The sequence below is a fragment of the Culex pipiens genome, chromosome 3 (assembly GCF_016801865.2).
Source record: "Culex pipiens pallens isolate TS chromosome 3, TS_CPP_V2, whole genome shotgun sequence".
NCBI lineage: Eukaryota > Metazoa > Arthropoda > Insecta > Diptera > Culicidae > Culex > Culex pipiens.
In genome coordinates, this window is record NC_068939.1 from 41046187 (window position 1) to 41064106 (window position 17920).

The 17920-nt window shown below is 34.0% G+C and overlaps 1 protein-coding gene across 5 annotated transcripts in view; it reads left to right on the top strand.

The window, feature by feature from the left end:
- LOC120412388 (sodium channel protein 60E) overlaps nt 1-17920 on the top strand; it is a 384347-nt gene that overhangs the window by 29657 nt on the left and 336770 nt on the right. For all 5 annotated transcript variants that reach the window (XR_008212573.1, XM_052710780.1, XM_052710783.1 and 2 more), the window contains exon 2: nt 13837-15904. Coding sequence is in view for 4 of the 5 variants with exons in the window: in XM_052710780.1 (XP_052566740.1) it covers nt 15871-15904 (34 nt within the window). In the remaining variant the exon portion in view is untranslated. The remainder of the gene's footprint in view (nt 1-13836; nt 15905-17920) is intronic.

The following is a 17920-nucleotide window of genomic DNA, read 5'->3' on the forward strand; positions in this document are numbered from 1 at the left end:
ATCAACGAAGTTTTTAAAAAGTAAAATGTGAGAATTTTCTCAGCTTTTCAAAAATATTTTTTTCATAAGTGGAAAAACATGGGCACTAAATTAAAAAAGTAAATAACTGCGACTATTTTCAAAAAAGTTGCGTAAAAATGGCTATAACTTGTAAACGGTGCACCTGATCAAAAATTCTCTAAATTAATTTTTTTATAGCAAATTCGATTTTAAATCGAAAAATGAAGTTGAAAATTTTTTGCGATAAATGTTCGATTTTTCGAAGAAAATCAGTATTGATTTTAAAAAGTCAGGGTTGTTAAAATATTAAAATATCAGCTCTAAGCAACTACAATTATCCCAGCATAAATATTCATGCCTCAAATACAACTGCACTTCTCTCCTATTTGAAACTCTCAGCGCCAAACATAGCCGAACACGTTTACGTGTTTACACACTCGCGTTTGACATTTTCCTTTTCTCTCTCATTCCCGCTTCCACGATCATCCTACCGCAAAAGCGTTTAACTACAAAAGCCGCCACAAAACCAATTTCGCAAACGCAGTTTAACGGGACGTCATGCGTGGTCGGCTCCTAATCGCCATCTCGCGTTCTCTCATTGCAGTTTTCGGAGAGATTGAGAGACTCAGCGGTGAGAGTGCATAGTGCGAGGAAAAGGGGAAGAGAGATAATGACAAGAAGAGATTTCACAAGCTATAGTGACGGCCGCTATACTCTCGTATGATTTTAGTGCAGAGATAATCACTTGATAGCTTTTCTATCACTCATTTGCAACACTGCAAAACATTATAACTTGGTTAAACATTTTTTGCCCGTTCTTGAAATTTCTGAAAAGTTAGTATTTCCTGAAACATATCAGAAAATAGAAAAAATAAAAATAGTATTTTTTTTGAGCAAATTAAGTTTTAGTGACATAATTAAAAATTAAAAATCACCAACAAAAATTTTACCGAGTATTATTTTTTTTTTCAGTGTAGTTTTTGTACATATCCACAACTTTGCCGAAGACTACAAATCGATCAAAAAATTCCTTGAGAAGATACAAAAGTTTCTGCCGGATTATAAAATACAAAAATTGAAATAAAAAAAGACCGATTTCGTAGAGAATTGCTCTGCAAAAAAAGATAGTGTTACAGGATAGCACACATGTGACTAAATAGCATAGCATAGCATAGCATTATGTGTTACAAGATAGCACACAAGTAACTAAATTTAAAAAAAATCTTTTCCAAAGCAAAAGGCGTTTTCCCCCTCTAACTTTTCAAGCCCCAAAGTGCCATCAATCCGCTGGGTTGGGTTAATGAACCGCTCAGTAGCTCGCCTTCGCTCAAGGTGATCCCTGGAGCGTTCATTGATAAAAAAGGGGTTTTTGGTGAGCGTTGGATCGACCAAAAGGGAGGGGTAGTATACCTTAAGGGGGGCAAGCAAAAAGCAAACCACTAAAACACATTAAGAGGGAAATTCGACCACACGCACACACTAACACTAGCGCGCAAAAACTAATACACGGAGAAGCGGAGTCTTGTTAATAATGGATGGGGAATCGGGGCTGTGTTTTTTTTTGGCAATGATTTATTTTTATTTGGAAATCCAATAAAGCACACGCAGAATGCTTGCGGCTTTGGAGAGCTTTTTGGAATTTTCCAAAGAAGAGAAAATGTGTTTGATTTTGTGGTAGTTGCGAGGTGGGAGGGGGGATGATTTGCTCTTTCCCTTGTGGCTTGCCGTCTTTCACGGGTTTGCTGCGGAAAAGCAACTAGTTTTTGGAGAGGGTTCTCTGGTTGTTGGGGATCGTCAGAAGGATGCTCCATTTTGTGGAAATCAAATTATGGTCTGAAACGGAGTGATAATACATTTAGACGGGAAAGTTTTCCACTCGATGAAATGGATCTACCTCTGTTTATGAATTTTCTTGGGGATGAACATTTTGCCAAATTAACAATATAGCACCAGGATTATTCAGGCTTCAAAAAGGTATAGATTTAAATTTTCTTTGTTTTTTTTGTAATCACATAAAGCTGTTTCTGTTAAGTGTATGCATCTCAATGTTAGGATAATAAACCGTGCTACACAGTAAAAAATAATGTAAATTTGGAAGTTGTAATTTTGGAAGGTTGAATATTATCTCTTTTATGATGTAATTTTACCTCAATTTCGACTGAAAAAGTGACATTACACCAGAAAAGTGTTAAAATTACTCGTTTCCAGAGGTAAAATTACACCTTTTTTCTGACATAAAAGATGTACCCCTTCCCAGATGTAACATTACCATGATTTTTTTTCTGTGTTTTAGAGATTTATGAGCTAGCATTATTGATTTGTTGAGGAAATTAAAAGATAAAGCAATGCAGTCGGTTAGGATGTATATTTCATATTAACTCTGATAAAGAGAGGGGGGAAAGAGTTGCAAAACCGACATGAATGAACTCCATCATGGTCGATTGATGCCTCAACTGACAGTGATGTAGTGCCAGTGGTGGCCATTTGTAGAGCTTTATTTCGTCTCATTTATTTGATTTTTGAATTTATTGTTGGGCTATTTTCCCTCCCACTTCATGCTGTGCGCAAATAGATTTATTTCGATCGCTTTGTTTGCCACATTTTCTTCACTTTTTCCGGACCAAAAGTGCCACTTGAGAGTGACGGGCAAAGGACTCTTCTGTTTGTTTTTCCCAGTTGTTCGTTGGTCGATGGTTGGAAATCAAATAACTTTTATTGAATGTCATCATCGAAAACACATCGATTCGCTTGGCGGGTTTTGCGTCCAAATCGAGGACGTTTCCGCACAGTGCTGCTGTCTCTTGAATGTCAACGTATCAAAATCTCTGGAAAAGATTCAAGATTCAAGATTCAAGATTCAAGATTCAAGATTCAAGATTCAAGATTCAAGATTCAAGATTCAAGATTCAAGATTCAAGATTCAAGATTCAAGATTCAAGATTCAAGATTCAAGATTCAAGATTCAAGATTCAAGATTCAAGATTCAAGATTCAAGATTCAAGATTCAAGATTCAAGATTCAAGATTCAAGATTCAAGATTCAAGATTCAAGATTCAAGATTCAAGATTCAAGATTCAAGATTCAAGATTCAAGATTCAAGATTCAAGATTCAAGATTCAAGATTCAAGATTCAAGATTCAAGATTCAAGATTCAAGATTCAAGATTCAAGATAAAAAAATCAAAATTGCTACTCCAGAGAACTAAACTATTGCAGAAATATTACCTTCCCACCACAATCTTGTCGGCAGCTGTTGCTCGGAAAACCCCTCCTTTTGTGCCCTCTTTGTGACTGGAAAACATCCTACCTTGTACGTGGAACACTTTTTCCCAGGACCACGGAGCAGTAGGTAACCAACAAATGATGACGACGACGATCGAAAAACCGCAAAAACCACAAATCCAACCCCGGGGCGAAACAGGTGCCACGTTCCAAACTCAATCACGGCAAGCAGCGCCACCCCGCGGCGAAATCGGGGAAAATTGTTTCTGTCTCTTTTTTGGTTCCCCCCTCCCCCCACTCGACTCAGAAAGCCACGAGAGCGTTTTAAGATTAGCTTGCAGGTTTGGATTTGCAGGCGATTAAAAGTGCTGAGTGGGGATTTGAAAAAATAAAATTTAAAAAAGTAACTCTTCTAAAAACAACAAAACTGAATATAAGGAAAAATCACTGAATAGATAATATCATAAGACTAGTTAATCAGAAAAAAATGATTTTTACACCACTCAAAAATTCGAAAATACAACAAATCCAACAAACGTCGTCGACGACCGGCTGTTATTCTGCACGGTAAATGTGTTTATCGAGACTGAGGTACCACAAAAAAAATATATAAAAAATCTCGACGACGAATCGATGGATGTTATTTTTCTTCCGTCACTTTTGCAGAATGCATTTGAAATTCCAATCGGGAAAACGAGCGAAATTCAGCAGAAGCAGCTGCTGCTGGCAGCGGCGAGTGGCAATGTTTATCTTCGTTGAGCAAATATTTCCCCGCTATTTGCTCCATCAACCCCTGAGCCGGGTTGAGATTTATCGGGGAATTTAACTTGAAGTGACTTTGGAGGAGGAAAAATAAGCACTGCAGATTGAGAGAGTGGGCTGTTTGAGTTTGGAAACTGGTTCTGATTCACCGTTTTCAATCTACCTGGAAAACTCAAGAAGGTTCTAGATTTCTTTTGTGATTTGAAGTGATGATTTTAGTTAGGATGAATCAATGATACCGTCAAACTCTGTAGTAATTTCTAAATCACTCCCCTATTGAAAAATATAACTTTTCGACACAAGGGCTGAATAGTTTAACTTTTCCGCACCCAATTCAAAAAGTAGAACTTTTCAGCACTTGTATCGAAAAGTATTACTTTTCTATTCATTTATTTATAGCAGAGAAAAGTAGGCTTTTTCGTCATGCGAGATTGACAGGAAAAGCAATTAGTTTTACAACGGAATTGCAAAAAAATGATTTTTTTTACCCTTTTAGGTAATACGTAGCATTTTTTATGAAATATTTTATTTTCATGACAAAATGTACAACGATTTTTTTTTATTCGGTCGTATTGGGGTTCCCAGCTAGGATTTAAGAGTTATTTCAAAGAAAGCTAGAAATCTGGTAAACTTTGTTCGGAAACTTGTTGTTGAAGGTCAAATATTGGCCAAATATGTAATTTTGAGTCTCTCAAGGTATATCCATAAGAATTTTGATGGATATGTGAACATGAATATATGCAGCTTTTTTGAACAAAAAGAAAGATTCTATGCACATAGGAAAACCCATGGTGCATTGGTTGTTTAAAAAAGTAATCTAGAATAATCCTTTTAAATCGAAAAAAATCTTTGAAAAACAATTGCTCTAGGTCCCCGACCAAATATTTCGATGGACTCCACAAAATGTCGAGAAAAGGACCTTTTTAAATCACCGTGGAAAATTGTACACAAGGTAGATAAGAATGGGATTATTCTGCAACGCATGTCCTCGGAGATTCCACCTGCAGGTTGTGGGGAGAACTGTTGTGAGTCAGAAAAGCCATCGTGAAACTACCTACTTTATCTGTCATTCGTGAACGATGATACAGCCCACTTTTTTGTACCAAAAATAACAGAATCGAAAAGTTCTACTTTTCTAAAGCACTGAAATGGATGCTGAAAAGTTGAACTTTTCAGCACTTGTTTGAAAAAGTTATACTTTTCAACATTTTTTTTATTTGGACGATTCATTGACTTAATTCATAGACATTTGAGCAATTCTCTACCAAAAACGGAAATTGTTTTTATTTGTATTTGTGAATTTGGCTCATACTTTGTGGGGGCCTTCCCTATGACCAAAGACACTATTTTGTTTCATCGGTTCACCTATACAAGTCTCCATACAACTTTGGCTGTTTTCCATACAAAAGGGGTACGTAATATTATTTATTTATTTTTTTTCAAATCTCGAAAATAAAAAAAAACATTTTTTTTTTTGAGAAAATGAGTTTTTGTAAACAAAAAGTTAATCGAAAATTGGCATTTTTTTAGGTACTTTTCTCAATAGTCCTCAACATAAGAAATAAGAAAATTCACTCAAAAGTTACAGCTGTTTGAATATTTAAGTACAAAAAAAATAAAATATCAAATTCCTAAATTCTAGGAATTTTGGCTCCTTTCCTTATTAAGTAATCCAAAATACCCGATTACAAAATAAGGAAAAGAGGCAAAATTCCTAGAATAAAGGAATTTGGTACTATTTTTTTATTTCAGTGTAGTCACTGCCAACCCCACCGGGGGTGAGTACACAAAAAAAAAGTTGCAAAAAGAGGATTTTTTCAGCACGAGTCGTACATTTATCCACAAGGTTCACCGAGTTGGATAAATACGAAAAGTGCTGAAAAAATCAAGTTTTGCAACGAGTTCCATACACCATTTTTTGCAATTCCGAAAAACACCCATTGAGTGAAATTTTAAGTCAAATTTTCATGTATTTTGTCAATAAATCGTTTAAATCAAAAAAATTTTGAAAAGTGTTACTTTTCGAAACAAGTGCTGAAAAGTTCAAATTTTCAGCACCCATTTCAGTGCTGATAAGAAGAAATTTTCAGCATTTATTTTGAAAAGTGTTGCTATTCGATTCTGTTATTTTTGGTACAGAAAAGTAGGCTATTTCGTTGTTCAAGAATGACAGGAAAAGTAAGTAGTTTCACGATGGAATTGCAAAAAAATCTTTTTTACAGCTTGTTGCATTAACTACTATTCAAAATTATGTTCTTTAATATACCCCTTGAACATATTGTCACAAATCGACTCTTAATCAAATACTGAGAAAATTTTCGGGCGAGTGTAGACAAAACAATGTCACTTGAATATCTCAAAATTGGCTGGATGAGTTTGGACCGACTTTGATGGTTCAGTCTATTTGAGGTCCCATAAGTAATACATAAAAATACATAGCTATACAAAAATTACATGTTTTTCTAACAAGAATGTTCCGTCCTGGTTTTGGCACAATTACCATACCAAAACATTTTTATCTGATCAGACATCATTCTCAAGGACTGCCTTGAGCAATTCTCTGAGATTTCGGTCATTCGATTTTTTTTGTATTTTTTAATCCGGCTGAAACTTTTTTGGTGCCTTCGGTATGCCCAAAGAAGCCATTTTGCATCATTAGTTTGTCCATATAATTTTCCATACAAATTTGGCAGCTGTCCATACAAAAATGATATGTGAAAATTCAAAAATCTGTATCTTTTGAAGGAATTTTTTGATCGATTTGGTGTCTTCGGCAAAGTTGTAGGTATGAATATGGACTACACTGAAAAAAATTGATACACGATAAAAAAAAATTTGGTGATTTTTAATTTAACTTTTTGTCACTAAAACTTGATTTGCAAAAAAACACTATTTTTAATTTTTTTCATTTTTTGATATGTTTTAGAGGACATAAAATGCCAACTTTTCAGAAATTTCCAGAATGGGCAAAAAATCTTTGACCGAGTTATGATTTTTTGAATCAATACAGATTTTTTCAAAAAATCGAAATATTGGTCGCAAAAATTTTTCAACTTCATTTTCCGATGTAAAATCGAATTTGCAATCAAAAAGTACTTTAGTGAATTTTTGAAAAAGTGCACCATTTTCAAGTTATAACCTTTTTTAGGTAACTTTTTTGAAAATAGTCGCAGTTTTTCATTTTTTTAAAAATAGTGCCCATGTTTGCCCACCATTGAAAAAAATATTTTTGAAAAGCTGAGAAAATTCTCTATATTTTGCTTCTTCGGACTTTGTTGATACGACCCTTAGTTGCTGAGATATTGCCATGCAAAGGTTAAAAAACATGAAAATTGATGTTTTCTAAGTCTCACCCAAACAACCCACTATTTTCTAATGTCGATATCTCAGCAACTATAGGTCCGATTCACAATGTTAATATATGAAACATTTGTGAAATTTTCCGATCTTTTCGAAAAAAATATTTTCAAAAATTCAAAATCAAGACTAACATTTCAAACAGGCCAAACATTCAATATTACGCCCATTTGAAATGTTAGTCTTGATTTAAAATTTTTGAAAGTATTTTTTTCGAAAAGATCGGAAAATTTCACGAATGTTTCATGTTTCAACATTGTAAATCGGACCTATAGTTGCTGAGATATCGACATTAGAAAATGGTGGGTTGTTTGGGTGAGACTTAGAAAACATCAATTTTCCTGTTTTTTAACATTTGCATGGCAATATCTCAGCAACTAAGGGTCGTATCAACAAAGTCCCAAAAAGCAAAATATAGAGAATTTTCTCAACTTTCCAAAAATATTTTTTCCAAAAGTGGGCAAACATGAGCACTATTTTTAAAAAATGAAAAACTGCGACTATTTTCAAAAAAGTTACTTAAAAATGGCTATAACTTAAAAACGGTACACTTTATCAAAATTTCACTAAAGTACTTTTTGATTGCAAATTCGATTTTACATCGAAAAATGAAGTTGAAAAATTTTTGCGACCAATATTTCGATTTTTTTTAAAAATCTGTATTGATTCAAAAAATCATAACTCGGTCAAAGATTTTTTGCCCATTCTGGAAATTTCTGAAAAGTTGGCATTTTATGTCCTCTAAAACATATCAAAAAATGAAAAAAATTAAAAATAGTGTTTTTTTGCAAATCAAGTTTTAGTGACAAAAAGTTAAATTAAAAATCACCAAATTTTTTTTTACCGTGTATCAATTTTTTTCAGTGTAGTCCATATCCATACCTACAACTTTGCCGAAGACACCAAATCGATCAAAAAATTCCTTCAAAAGATACAGATTTTTGAATTTTCACATATCATTTTTGTATGGACAGCTGCCAAATTTGTATGGAAAATTATATGGACAAACTAATGATGCAAAATGGCTTCTTTGGGCATACCGAAGGCACCAAAAAAGTTTCAGCCGGATTAAAAAATACAAAAATTAAAATTAAAGAAAAAAGACCGATTCCGTAGAGAACTGCTCCCTTACTTTCCATGGCAGTGGTGTTTTTCTCATCACTATAACCAAAACAGTCATCTATTTCTCTGTTATGTTGAAAATTTTCACTTTGCTGGCGGCGACGTTTTCTGATGAGCGCCGGTCGGTTATTTTGTACGAGCCCCATAATTTCATTACAAATATTAGCTCAGTTTTATATTCTCTTTCTCGAAAACTGCCACAAACGCACACACATTTATGATACTTACTTTTGTGTATTAAAATCATCCCGCATTTCCCTCCCCAGCTTTCCCCAACATTCACCTGCCCATCGAAACAAAAAACTTTTCCTTCCAAGAAAAGCTCCCGCAACGCAACCCGTTCCTCTTCGCGGCACTCACTTTCTCTCACGCGTCTCAAGAGAGCGAACCGCACTCTCTCTCTCGTTCTATTGTTTCCGCAACTCCAAAGAGAAAGAGCCCCCGACGGCGGTGCGCGAGCTTTCGCGTGACTTTCGCCTGCTTCGGCTTTTCGCATTTTCGTTTTGCGCCAAAGGAAATTGATTTTAGTTGGCCGTGTAACCCGTGAACCGCTGCCAGCGCTTAGGACCGCACTGCCAGTGGCAGGGACCTTCCCAGGACATCCGGTAGAAGCGGAGTTCTCCATTCTCTCTTTCTTTTCGCTCTCGCGGCGAGAATGTTGAAGAACCGGAACTGGAGTCAAATTGCAGGTTAGAATTTCGACTCCCGGTTTGCTCCTATTTTCGTCACACCAGTTGATTAGCCGGGGTTGGTTGAAAAGGGAGGGCAGGAGAGGTGTCACACTAAGTGATGGTGGTAGTGGTCAGTTAATGACGTTACTTGTGACCACGTTTAGGCACCGTGCGTCTCCGCTGGAAAAGGGGTCTCGTTGTAGTTGTAGTGTGTATTTTTCGCAGCAGTCAGTAAAATTTAAGGCTGTCGTTACCATTTCACTGGTGGGCCTATTTTCTGCTTATTGCTGTGTTATTGTGAGTGTGTTTGTGTGTGGGCACTCTGTTGATTCAGCGAAAATCTGAAATCAATAAAATTCATTTATGTTGGCTGGTCGTGCGGCTTGTTGGAACGAGGGGGTGAGGATGAGAAAAGGGTTGGGGGACGGTTTTATGCTGGCGAGAGTTATTTTAGTTGTTTTTACTGATGGCGTGGAGTGTGAATGCTGGCGATGATAGACTGGCAATGGTAATAAATCGATGGGTTGACTTGGTTCATGGTTTTGTACTTTTTTGAAATAAAAAGTGATGATATGTTTATATAGGACAAGTCCAGTAAAAGTTAATGAGTTGAAATATTGTTTTGCTGAAATTAATTGGAGCGGAAATATCTTCGTGTTGGCAATAAATATTAGTTATGCATAAGGGTACCAACTCTCTACTACACTGCTGAGGAATTTTTTGGTTAAGTTTTGAAATTTGGGAATTAAAGAAGGATAAACTGTGCGGAACTCACTCTAGACTTTTCATATATTTTTTTCCTATGAGCTATTGTGTTTAATATGTTTATACTGCCCCTGATCGCATAAATGTCCCATATGCATTTTCATCGATTTCGAGTTTTTGATGCAGTTTGGTTCAAAATCGTGTGCTCTTTCAAAAGAGCCTATAACATCCAGTACTTTGTTCTAGAAATCAGGAGGAAATCCAGTTTTTTCGCGAAAACTTAACACGTAGCCTTATGTATGGGACAAACTTCAAATGCGTTTTTCTCAGCTTGCTGTTTTTGCATATGGGACATTTATGCGAACATGGGCAGTATAAGACCATTAAAAAAAAATTTTAGAAATCTTCTTGCGTATTCAGGAAGCAAATACATATTTTTTTACAAAAACTAATCAATTTCATTGAAAACAAAACAAGCACTCAATTGCGTTATTATTTAAAAATATCTTTAAACTATTTTTCCGTTTTTTTCCTTTCGTACAAAAGAAAGGATTAAGGATTGCTTTTGGAAAAACGATTTTTCAGAAATCTTAAAAAATCGTGCACGGCGGGGAATCGTCCCAGAAAAAAAATCCTATTAATAATTTGAAGGTTTTGATGCGCTCTTTCGATTGAATTTTGGCCCGAAATTCGGAACTCAAAGCCTGATTTTTTAGCGCTCTTTTGCCTTCCTCACTGAGGTAAGGCTATAATCCTGCTCTAAAATTGAACTTTTTATTTGAAGCTCGAAACCCCACCTTGTTGACAATATCAATATCGACATATTCTTTTAGTTAATCATAGACTAACATCAAAGACTGAGTACCCTTTATTTTTTTTCTAATAATGTCAATCCAATAAGTTTTTCTAAATTAAATATAATTATCTTGCGACCCATAATGTACTTCTGAAATTTAAAAAAAATGCATTCGAGATTTTGCCTAAAAAGATTCGAAACTTTAGGTCAAATTCTCACTAAGTGGTATCATTATGTTTCTGAAAAAATAATTACACCAATATATTTTTTGGAGTTTCATAATTTTGTAAGAAAGGCTCTATTTCACCTCTGGTGATATTAAATTGGGTTTTTCTATGTAATGTCTATCAAAAACAACAACTATCCAATATATTTTTTTTACATATTTCCTTAATTATGAGATTTACATTGATTTCATAAGAACAGTTCTCTTAGGAACTTATCCTGCAATTTATGATAAATAATTAAAAAAAAACTGGTTTTTGTCTTTCTCTTCTTCTTTTTCAAATTCCAAATTAGTAAGTTTTTTTTCTTAAGTAAGGTTGGTACAAATGTTGTTTAAAGTTTTTATCTCTCCCCCTTCAAAATTGTTCCGAAATAGCAGGGAGGCAAAATTTTTTTTCAGAAAACTTCTATGGAAATTCATGTGCTGAAATCAATTTGAAATGCATTCCCCTGCGTTTAAAAAACGAATGATTGCAAAACAACTGAACTAGTGCAAAAGATAAAAGTAGGCTGTTTCGTCACGCGAGAATGACAGGAAAAGTAGGAAGTTTCAAGACGGAATTGCAAAAACACCTTTTTGATGCAAATGTTGAAACTTTGACTTGTTATTTCAACATTTATATTTATTTTTATTTTTTTTTTGCGTTTTTTATTTTTTTTAATAGTGACAGATCACTCTAAAATTATTATTTTTTAAATGTTCAGAAAATTTGCAATAAAGTTGTCTAAGAGACATTGAAAATTGGACCTCTGGTTGCTGAGATACAGCAGCTTAAAAAAAGGAATAGGAAAATTGCAGTTTTCTAAGTCTCACCAAACAACCCACCATTTTCTAATGTCGATATCTCAGCAACTAATGGTCCGATTAACAATGTTAAAACATTAAACTTTCGTGAAATTTTTCGATCTCTTTAAAAAAATATTATTAAAATTTTTGAATCAAGACTAACATTCTAAAAGGGCGTAATATTGAAGGTTTGGCCTTTTTAAAATGTTAGTTTTGATTCAAAATTTTTGATAAATTTTTTTTCAGAAAATTTAACGAATATTTCATGTTTAAACATTGAAATTTGGACCATTTGTTAATGAGATATCGACGTTAGAAAATGGTGGGTTGCTTGAGTGAGACATAGAAAATTACAATTTTTTTGTTTCTTTTTTTTAAGCTGCTGCATCTCAGCAACCAGAGGTCCAATCTTCAATGTCTCTTAGACAACTTAACCTTCTACAACCCAACCCCGCCTTTAGACGGGCTTCGATTTAAAAATTCGCCAAAAATCAATTTTTCAATCAATTTTTGATCTTTAAAAAGCATTGGAAAGAAGAACTCTTAAAATTTTAGAAAATTTATGAGTTGGAAGTTTTACTTGTTTGATATGACTTGGCCAATGTTTAAAAAAAATCATTTCTGTAGGGGTCAACTTTGGCTGTGTTCTTCACTAACATTTCCTATATTTTAAATAAAAAGAAGTATATAGTAATTTTTCTAGTGTCCCAGACTATGCCTCTACGCATTTTTTACAATTTATATGATAATGGTGCCTTTTTATAACAGAAAATGTGAAAAACAAGCAAAAAATTGAAAAAGTAACTGTAAAAACATGAAAAAATTAGATAGGCAAGATGTAATGCAAGGAGGTGGTAGAATAGGCCAAAAACTACCATTAACAAACATAAACTAGACAAGAGAAATGCAAATTAAAATACTTAAAATGAAACAAGAACAACAAAAACAAGAGAAGTAAAGTTTTTCGTAGAACAAAAGTTGTTCAAAATGACCTACTGAGCACGGGAAAAACAAAAAAAAAATCGAAAAAGGGCAGTAGAGGGTTAATAGCAAATTTTCTGAACATTTAAAAAAATATTTATAGAAATGGTCACTCATGGTCACTGTTTTTCAAAATCGAAAAACTGCAAATATTTCGCTAAAATCAAACATTCCGTGGCTATATCTTGAAAATGGAGCCCTTTATCAAGAAAATTGTAAAGTACTTTTCGATCACAAATTCAATTTTACTTAAAAAATCATTTTTTTTTTCAAGGGAATTTCTATTTTTCCAGGAACCAGGATTTTTTGACCATAAACATATCAAAAAATCTCGTAAATCTAAAAAAAAGGTATTTTGAGAAATTGAGTTTTTGTGAAAAAAGTTAATTAAAAAATCAGTATGCGCCTTTTTTTTCTCAATGGTCCTCAACAATATCTACAACTTTGCCGAAGACACTAAATTGACCAGAAAATTCATTCAAAAGATACAGCTGTTTGAATGTTTAGTGCCATTTTTGTATGGACTACTGCCAAAATTGTATGGAGACTTGAACAAATGACACAAAATAGCTTATTTGGTCATTGGGAAGGTCCCGACAAAATTTGAGCAAAATTTAAAAAAAATAAATTATAAGAATGGTCGAAATCGGCCGATTTCGTATGGAATCGCTCACTTACAGATCAAAATATAACTTTGTTGCAGTAATGAAAGTCTTTGGACCAAGGGGCTCACAGCTGAAAATAATCCATTATGGTTATCTAGGATTTTTTACACATACAAAAATGGTGAATATCTATTAACAGGATTCTGTGATATGATTATTTGAGAAAAAATATTGGAAATCGAAACAATAATCGAAAACACCATGCGTCTCCCGCAAAATGTACTGGGAACTCAATTTCAGTGGAGAAGCATGGTTATTTTACCTTCTTATTGGCGATGCTGTTTCTTGGCTGTTCCTTACGTTTCGACGTGGTTTGGAACCAACTTTAGGGGATTTTTTACATTTTAGGAGTTTTTTTAAAGGGGCTATAACCATAGAGAATCCTGCTTATAGGACCATCGAAAAAATTTCTGGAATAATCTTTTTTTCTTCTTAATCTATAATTAAAAAAAAATGAAACATAGATTCTCCGACCATTTCAAAATAGAGACCTTACTAAAACGCGTTCTTCTTCTTTCTTTTTCTCTCGTTTCTCCCAAAACAGGCTTAACTCGCACATAAATCACAGTGTGTACTCTCTTTTCCCGAAATCAATTGTGTATAAGGCGGCACACGTACACATACACCACGATGCCGGATCACTTGGGCTGCGACAGGACGATCCATCGTCCTCGTTGGCCGCAGCAGCACCTGGCCAAAGTCGGCATGTTCGACGTACAACAATAGCAATAGTGTGTGTGTGTGCGCGCGCGAGTGTGTGTTTGTGTGAATATCAAAAGCGTGACAACGATGATTAATTATGCAACGCGTCGTAGCAGCAGCAACGGCAGCAGCAGAATCGATGTAACCGGTATTGGTCATGGCTTCGCCGACTGACATGACCTAGTTCTTCGAAAGCAGTGGATCCCTCGACATTCCGGACACATTCCGGAAACTGAATCAACGAAGAAGAAGTGGGAAGCTTTTGTGTCGATCCGGGCTGTAAATAACTCAAAGGAAAAAAAGGGAAATTTTCCCTGGAAAAGAAGATTTATGAAGTTAAGGAGCAGGTCAATCACGGCGGATGCGTTCGTCGGCTGTACATAGGCAACGACACTCACGTCAGTTTTCCTCGAGATCCTTACCCCGTCACTAGTCTAGCGCGCTCCGAGTTGTTCTGTAGAAGTGTTGCGCGATAATGTTATACTCGCGTTGATCAGTAGCAGTGCAAATACATATTGTTAGCTAGTACTTGTTCAAAAGTATAAAATAATACGAAAATATCAGTTTTTCCAAGGCAAAGTTAATCAAATACACGTCGTTACAAATATAATATTAATATCAAATAGTGCATAGTAATTAAAAAAAGTGTTGCATTTAAACAAAACGTAAGCCAAAGTAGTGAACAAAAAGAAGCAAAGTCATAATCGCAATAATCATTCGTTTGTAAAAGGATCCAACTAGAGTTACTTCGTCGTCGTTCTTCGAATCGAGCCTGGAACGCAAAAGTTAGTTCAAGTTTAGTCGCCGCATATAAAGAATAAACTAAAAAAAGCTTCAAACTAGTGCAACGATAAAGTGAGTGAACCAACACACAGCAGAGAGAAAAAAAAGTTACTCCCTAGCAAGTGTGTCTGTATGTGTAAGTGAGCGTGTGCTCGGCAGTAGTCCTAATAGCAGAGTAGTGTGCAGCCAAAGTGGCAGCTTTCATGCAAAGGAAGCATTCCGTGGCAGGTCCAAACTACCGCATAATGGTTTTGGACCGTGGTCCTTGTACAGAGCTACCTTAAATCGAGAGAAAACACCCTCTTCTCCCTTTTCGCTTACTAATTGAGAGCGAGAGAGAGAGCAAACAAGTATAGTGGAAACAATAATAATCATAGCCATTAAGTAAAATAAATAAATACTAACCGTTTCACCCCACGCTCTCTCCCCTGTTCAAAACTCTCTCAACCCATCATCATCGTGTTACAAAAAAGTAACAACCGTACCCTTTTGTGAGAGAAAAAGTAAATCAAAAACAAAACATAAGCAAAAGTGAAACTTCCAAACACGAAAACGAAAAAAAAAAAATCTGCAAATTACGAAAAAGTTTTCGGGAAATAACCGAAACCAGCGTGCGCTAAAACATAAAAACGAAACAAAGGAAAGTTGCCCCTGAGCAAATAGTGGAGAAAAAACGAAACTTTGTCCAGCTCGTCACATTTGGCAAACATAGAAAAAAAATATTTAAAAAAAAAGTTAGCGAAAAAAGCAAAAATAAATATTAATCTATCCAAGCAGTGACACACAAGCAGCACAGGACAAGTGAAAAAAAGTGTAAAAAGTTTTGCTTCGAGCACAGAAGGAAAGTTTTCGCAAAAAAATGGAAATAATGAAAACGATGCTGTTGAATAGATTGTTGTGTGACGTTGTGGTAATGTTGGTGCAGGCGACAACGGTGTAGCCTCCCTCCTGTCACAGGGGGAAAACTATCAGAATCGCCGTTGTTGTTGCTGTTGCGAGAGGAGAATAAAGAATATCAGTTCAGTGACTGTTGGTTTGTTTCAACCAAGGAAATTATATATATGTGCGCCAGGATCTATAAAAAGCCGGAACAATGACCGATGCAACGACGCCCAATGACGGATCAGGTGGGTGGTGTTATTTTGAAAATTGATCTTTATTTTGTTACAAGATGTACTTGTTTTAATTTAATTAGTTTGAAATTAGATAGATTTTCTGTTCTGGAATAATATGAGTTCTGTTTATTTTTTATTGTTGTTTTATTTTTTTTGTTATTTATATGAAAATTGTATAAAAATATTTCCTGCTTTTAAAAACAAAATACGTTTATGGATATTTTGATGTTTTGTTTCTTGATATTAAATTCAAACCCTATTATTCTATCACACTATCTAGATAGGAATCTCAGAAAATTTAGTACAAGAGATCACATGGGCATCGAATAGTAACATAATTTCCAATCGGCATCTCAATATATTACTTTAAATCTGCAAACTTCCTAGGCGTCAGAACTTCTTGACTTTATTTCGACTTGTGAGTAACTATTATCCTTCTGCAACATAACTTAACCTTCAGAAAACGGATTTTTCAGGAATGCCAAAATTCAGTCGTTGAATCCATGTTTAAACTAGAGTGTTTTTTTTTGTTTTTCATCACTAAGTAATGAAATATTCCGGGAGAAGAATTTTTTGATTAATTATGTGACTTGGGCAAAACTGTAAAGTTGATTAGGACTTTTTTATTTGTTTATTTTGCTGTTCATTAGGCTGGTACAAATATTTTTAAAAGTTTTTGTCACCCCCCCCCCCCTTCAAAATTGGCCCGAAAAATCAGGGGGCAAAAAAAATATTTTTACAATAAGCTTCAAAATTTCAATGAAAATTCAAGTGCAACCAGCTGAAATCAAATTAAAATACATTCTCCTGCGTTTAAAATCATTTATAGCATGTTTGGGTTTATAAAAAATCTGAGGATTTTTTGAAAATTTTCGATGCAAAATCTTTTTTTTCGATACAATTTTTGTTTTTGTCAGATCTTAGATTTTTTGAAAACTAATGATTGCAAAACAACTGAACTAGTGTAAAATGCCTTTTAAAACACTTTTTTCATTTAAATGTGAAGACTATGGCTTATTATTTAAATTTTTATATTTTTTTATTTTTTTGCCCCCCCCCCCTTGACCTCGGCCAGGGCCGAGGGACAAAAACTTTTTTAAATATTTGCATCGGCCTTACTAATTAATGAATTCCCAAAATACGAACATTTTTAATTTTTTATATTTGATTCTGATATACAGGACTAAAAAGGTATCTTTTGCGCTTGAATTTATGATGGTGCAAAATCTGAAAAAAATGATTATTTGGAAAATAAAATTGTGATACAAAATCAAATATTCAAAATTTCAAATTTACAATGTGGTTATAAAACGAAGCAAAATTATAGATGCGTTTTAACTTTATAAGATTTTTTTTGTTGGAAGCTAAAATTTTCACAAAATGCTTTTTTAACGAATTTACTCAAATAAAAAAAATAGAGTGGTTTTCAAACCAAGCTAAATTTTCTATGTTTTTCCCTTTATTTGAGTTTTTTTGTTAAAAGCTCAAATTTTCACAAAATACTGTATTTTTTAGAAAATACTCAAACTTTTTCAAAGTTTTTTTTATAATACTGAAATTTTAACAAAATACCATATTTTTAGAAAATACGTTAAAGTTCTTTTTTTTATTTGATTTTTTTTTTAAAATACGGTTTTTTGTGATTTTTATTGGAAGTTTCCCAAAAAACTTTAATAAGGTGAGAAAGCATACAAATATAACTTCGTTTGATATACACATTGCAATATTTGAAAATTTGAATATTTTCGAAAAATACGGTATTTTGTGAAAATTTCTGTTTTTACAATAAAAAAAATCGAATGAAGTGCAAAAGTATACCAAATTACGATTCGATTGATACCCAGACTGCAAATTATGAAGAGTTTTTTTTTTCAAAAAAATAAGGTATTTTGGGAACAATTTTGAGCAAACATACCTACCTTGAAACTGTCTACATTTTCAAAAAATATATTCTTAGTGAAAGCATTAACAAATTAACATTTTATGGTTGAATTAAGTCAGAATTAGAAATACATATTGTATAAATGA